This window comes from Chinchilla lanigera, unplaced genomic scaffold (genome assembly GCF_000276665.1).
Source record: "Chinchilla lanigera isolate Chin_1 unplaced genomic scaffold, ChiLan1.0 scaffold00091, whole genome shotgun sequence".
Lineage (NCBI taxonomy): Eukaryota > Metazoa > Chordata > Mammalia > Rodentia > Chinchillidae > Chinchilla > Chinchilla lanigera.
This window is the reverse complement of record NW_004955492.1, coordinates 8,532,240-8,538,321: the sequence shown is the minus strand read 5'-3', so window position 1 is coordinate 8,538,321 and position 6,082 is coordinate 8,532,240. Positions and strand designations below refer to the sequence as shown.

Below are 6,082 nucleotides of genomic sequence, written 5' to 3'. Positions count from 1 at the left end.
AAAAAAAAAAAAAAAATCAGACCACCCAAATTTAAAGACCCAATCCAGAAATGGGTATCTGAAATGAAAAGACACTTTCAGATGAAAAAGCAGAAATAGCAAATAAATGTATGAAAAAATGAGAGCTGGGGATATAGCTGAGCGGCATAGCACCTGCCCGGCAAGTGCAAGGTCCTGAGTTCAACTCCAAGTACCAGAAGGAAAAAAAAAAGAATGTAGGGTATGTGCATATGTGTATGTACGTGTATGTGTGTGCATGTAGACAGCAGTATTAATCATATGCTTTTGGACCAGGGACATAATATAGTTCAGTGGCACAGCACCTACCTGGCAAGCATGAGGTCATGAGTTTGATTCCCAGCACCAAAAAAAAAAACAGAAAAAGTGTTCAACATCACTGGTCATTCAAGAGGTAGTAATTAAAACAATTCCATCTCACTCGTGGATAAACAGCTATTATCAAGAAACCAACCAAAAACAAATGTTGGTGGGGCTGTGAGGAAAAAGGGACCTTTCTCCACTCTTGGTGGAAATGTAGACTGATGTAACCACTGTGGAAATCAACGTGGAGATTCCTCAGAAAACAAAAACTACAGGTTCCATTCAACCCAGCTATTCCCCTTCTTGGTATCTTCCTGAAAGAATTAAAAGCATCATACCACAGTGATATACAAACACTGTGTTCATAGCAGCACATTCTGTAACAGCTAAATCTTGGAAACAGCCCAACTGTCCATCCACCAATGAATGGATAAAGAAGATGTGGCATTTTCATACAATGGAACACTAATCTGCCATAAAGGATAAGCTTCAGACATTTCTAGCTAAATGGATGCACCTTGAGACCGTACTCTTTAAGTGAAATAAATTGGACACTTGTGTAAATATTGCTTCGTTTCTCTGGTGTGAGAAACAAAGTATAAGGACTAAAACGTGTAACATATTGGTAAATGGGAAGAAAACGTTCAAATGTGAAGTGGAACAAGGGAGGGGGAGGGGAAAATCCAAGGAGGGACAAGATGATAAAAAGAATAGGACAAAATGGAATGAACTGTTTGTAAGTAAGGACAGGAAGAGGGTTTGGAGGGGAAGGGAATGGGAAAAAGAGATATATCTTGTACAGGTACAAATTCCCTATGATAAATGTTACCATTATGTACATCTAAAATGTACCAATAAGTCAGGGATATAGCTCAACTGCAAGGTCCTGAGTTTGAGTCCTGGTACTAAAAAAACAAAAATGTGCCAATAAAAAAATCATTAAAGGCCAGGCGTGGTGGCGCATGCCTGTAATCCCAGCACTCAGGAGGCTGAGGCAGGAGGATTGTTGGGAGTTCGAGACCAGCCTGGGCTACAAAGTGAGCTCAAGGCCAGCCTGAACTGCATAGTGAGACCCTGTCTCAAAAAGAAATTATTAAAGAGCAGGGTGTGATAGTGCACACCTTTGATCCCAGTATTCTGAAAGCTGAGGCAGGAAGATCATTGCAAGTTGGAGACCAGCCTCGGCTACAAAGTGAGGCCAGCCTGAACTGCATAGAGAGACCCTGTCTCAAAAAGACAAAAAAATAAAAATTATTAAAGTGTGTGCATGTATGTGTGTGTGCGCACGTGTGCATGCACGTTTTGCAGTAGAGTCTCACTATGTTGCTCAGGTTGGCCTTGAACTGCAGGACTCAAGCAATCCTCCTGCCTCAGCCTCCCAAGTAGCTGGTTCTTTTGGTTTTTTGGGGTTTTTTCTGGTACCAAGAATCGAACTCATGACCTTGCGCTTGCCAGGCAGGCGCTGTGCCACTGAGCTAAATCCCCAGCTCCCCCCACTTTTTTTTTTTGGTCCTCCCAAGTAGCTGGGACTACAACCATGTACCACCACACCTGGTTTAAAAAAAGCTATACTGACAGCTTGTTTTATTGCCATTTTCCTCTTTCTCTTACAAGCTGAATGGAAGTAAAATAAAACATTTTTCTAGCTTTTATTACCTGGGTTCTTTCTCTTTTTTTTTTTAAATGATACTGGAGATTAACTAAGAGAGTCCTGAGCTACAGCTCTAGCCCACTTTATTTTTATTTTGAGATATGGTTTTACTAAGTTGTCCAGGCTGGTCTTGAACTTCCACTCTTCCTTCAGCAGGCTTTCCCAGTAGCTAGGATAGTAAGTGTGCTGCCAAATCTACATCTACCCAGCTGGTTCTTATGATCAAGTCCTGACTGCATGTCACTGCCTTCTAATATGAATGAATGACCTTGCATTTGAGGTTCTATCCCTAGCCCTGGACAGGCTCAGTGCATGCTGATTCTTCTCACATTTGACTCCACCTTTTCCTCATGGCTGAGTTGCTAGCTTGCTCCCCCACTTGCCTGACTGGACCCTAGCCACTTCCTCTGTCAACTCCTGATATATCTTCAAGCACTGTCCCATTATTCTCATTCTCCTGCGTCATGGCACTCAAGGGTGAAAAGAACTCCAGCTCATTCTGGGCATGGTGACACACACACTACAGGAGGCTGAGGCAGAAGGGTCTCAAGTTCCAGTCCAGCATGAGTAATTTAGCCAGTTAGTAAGAATCTCAAAATAAAAATTTAAAAACCTGGGAGTTGTAGCACAGCGCAAAGGCCCTAGGTCCAACCTTCAGTAGTACCCTCCCCCCAAAAAAGGTTTGACTGCCCATGCCTTGCACCCTGTCCTGGGGGAAATACTGCCCCATCTAGGTGTCAAGATGCAGCAACTCTCCCCTCTCCATGCACCCACAGCGTGCTCACTGTATCCCCTGCAGTCACCTGAAAGGAATCCTTGTGAAATCCAGCCCCAGCCCAACAGCTGTCAGGTTGTAGGAATAGTCTTGATCTCACAACACATGACCCTTTACCAGTAATTCAAAGAGGAGGAGGTGCCTGCCCTCCAAGCCCTCCACATATGCCTGCACCCGACACTGGTGGTACACTGTGCCACCACAGCCCAAACAGAGACTGAGCGGGCAAGCAGGGGCCAGCTATCTCTCAGAGCCAAGGCACAGCACACAAAAGGTCTCCTGGGGGGCGTCACATTCTCAGGACACTGCACCCTGAGGGGCCCCCACCATTATCTGGCACAGGGCAGCTGATGAAATGCCTGCTATCTGGTCAGCGCACACCCAGCTCCTCCTGGGGCTCCTGTACCTCCTGAGGGTGCCTGTAGCTAAAATGATAAGAAGTTCTCAGGGTGAAAGAGCTCTGGACAACTCAGCTGCCAGGCAAGGAGCAAGAGGGATGGCAATCGCATTAGCCCTGCTGTGGACAAGCACCTGCACACGTTTCATAGACAGGCCCTGTTTTCCAAGGTCCAGACACAAATTCTTACTCTCACAGCTTTCTAACCACATAGTTCAGGACCATACTCCATACCTGGAGAACTGCTAAAGCCAGTGGAAGAAATGTCATTGAAATATAAAACAATTTTGAAGAGATTTTTGTAGTAATTTTCTAAAAATTAACGAACATCAGAATTCTCTTCACCTTGGCATTTTTGGTCTCCTGTCTTAAAGACACACACAGTGACTGTGCCTGCTGTCTCTGGGGGGTGCCAAGGCCTGAGGCCTCTCTCAGGAGGATCTGTTATGAATTAACGGTGGTGATCCTACTTCCTCTTGGCTCCACAAATATCAACAACCACAGCAGCTTTTGTATGTAATGTACAAAGACTTTTGAGGAAACTGTAAACGCTAAAAATGGGTTTTCATCAGATTTCCTCATAACCTATGTGTTTTTCTGTTTAAAAAGGCTGCTGTAACTTTCCAAGATGACTCGTGCTACATTTCCCAGATGGAGCTTGTACTTTTTATTTTTGCTTTTACCCTCTTTTTCTTTTTGCTTTTACCCTCTTTTTCTTTATACATGGCCCAGGCTCACTCTGCAAGCCAATTTTAACTCCACTCTTCACTTTTACTTTCTTGAATAAACTTTGTCACTGTTAAAAAAAAAAGTTAAAAAACCTGGGTGTGGTGGTGCAGTGGGGTTTAAAGCCAGCCTGAACTACACAGTGAGACCCTGTCTCAAAAATAAAAGTAAATGAAAAGTTTAAAAAAGTCAATGTGCCAACCACAGGCTGATTTCTCAAATCGCTCATTCAACGTTTTGATGAGGTAGCCCAGCTCCTAGGATGACGGAAGGAGCTGCTTGTGCCTTGTTCAAGTCAGTGTTCACAGCACACTCCATGGGCAGGGTGCAGACAGGAAAGAGGTCACTGGGCCAGCGGTTAGTAGGCAGGTCTGGGCACAGCAGCACTAGCAAAGCCTCACTAGAGACCCTGGACAGCTAATGTTTCAAAACGAATTTTCCTACTGACTGGAACACTCACGGGTGTTCTGGGCACACTTCAGCACCCAGGGCTCCAGCATCCATCTGCCTGGCTGAGCAACATCTCTCTTTATCTAAGGCAGCCCTGCTCCGTGCTGCACACAAGCCAAGAGCAGGGCAGGAAGATAAATCAGGCACAACTGCTTTTCCGCCAAAATCTACAATGAAGTAACTCTCTTCATGCATAAGCATACCAAGAATTCCCCTAGACTCTGTGCAGGCAGCAGATGAAAGGTGGCACCTACCTGTCCTCAAAGTACACACCTGCCCCAAATCCCACATCACTCCCCACGAGGGCACTTTCTACATCAAGAGATGTGTGACAGGCAACCTCTGAAACTCTCTGCGTTATTGTATCCAATCATGACGATTTCCTCAATGTTTCATTCCCCTAAGCTAGAATCCCCAAGAGACCGGACCACTCATTTTCTGTTGGCCAGTGTGACCCCACAGACAAGAGCTCAACACACGTTTTGAACTGTAGTCTTTGTACTGAGCTACATCCTTAGTCTTGTTTTTTTATTTTTTTTTGAGGCCTAGTCTTGCCAAATTGCTAAGTTGTTCAGGTTGGGTGGGCTCCAACTTTTGACCCTCCTGCGTCAGCCTCCCAGAGTGCTGTGATTATAGGCAAGAGCCACTGGATTAAACACATTTTTAAAGAAGGAATGAACAATTAGAAAAACCTCAAAAATTTCTAAATTTTATCAGGCCCTTATGTTTTTTTGGTTTTTGTTTGTGTTTTGGTACTGGGAATCAAACTCAGGACTTTGTACTTGCCAGGCAGGCACTTGTGCCACTGAGCTATATCCCTGGCCCCAGGCCCTTATGTTTAAAAATTCCTACAATCATGGCTAGAAACGAGCTAGGGGAAAACTGTTTTTCATTTGGATGTTAAAAAAACATTCATTTTGATTTCTTTTTTTTTTATTTTTGGTTTTTTTTTTTTTTCCAGTACCGGGAATCAAACTCACGACCTCGCCCTTGCCAGGCAGGCGCTGTGCCGCTGAGCTAAATCCCCAGCTTGATTTCTTTTAAGAAGCTACTCAGCCAGGCCTGGTGGCACATGCCTGTAATCCCAGCACTCAGGAGGCTGAGGCAGGAAGATTGTTGCGAGTTCGAGACCAGCCTGGGCTACAAAGTGAGCTCAAGGCCAGCCTGAACTGCATAGAGACCCTGTCTCAAAAAGACAAAAAAAAAAAACCAAACTACTCAACCACGAGTCGATTCGACTGTATTATGGCTTCTTGGGCTGGGTGTTAATACCCCCGTCCCAGTGCCACCATGCTCACCAGCCAGAGGCAACAGCCCTGTACTCCTGGGGTTCAGACAGCGTCCCTTCACCTTGTGAATATTTTGCAAAATAGCATAAACGCACAATACAAGGTAGGCACAGTTTTGCTTCTTTTTTGTTTTATTTTTTGAATGGGGGGAACTCCAGCCCATTCTGAGAATGCTTCAAAGCAGACACTTCCATGAAGCTGGCGGCCGACGGACGGAGTCCAGGAAGAAGTTGTGCTATCGTCGCCCGAAATGATCAAGAGGGCACCTGCCGCCCCGCCCCGCCGCCCGCCGTCCCCGGCGCGGCTCCCTTACCTGCCAGCCTCCCACGTTCGGGGCGCACGAGAGCCAGTAGCTTCCGAGCCTCTGAGCGCCCAGCCGCGGGGCGGGCCTGCCTGTCGTCCCCGGAGTCCGCCGCCGGCGCGCGCTGCCCAACCTCTGTCCCCGCCCGGGCCGCTGCCGCGGGAGCGCCCTG

General features: G+C 46.1%; 1 protein-coding gene across 1 annotated transcript in view; it reads right to left on the bottom strand.

Moving 5' to 3' along the window:
• Positions 1 to 6,082, bottom strand: part of Abcb10 (ATP-binding cassette, sub-family B (MDR/TAP), member 10) — a gene marked incomplete at its 5' end in the record, with an annotated part of 40,972 nt that extends 34,890 nt beyond the window's left edge. The window contains 1 exon segment of the mRNA XM_005405023.2: positions 5,923 to 6,082. Within this exon segment, the coding sequence (XP_005405080.2) occupies positions 5,923 to 6,082 (160 nt within the window).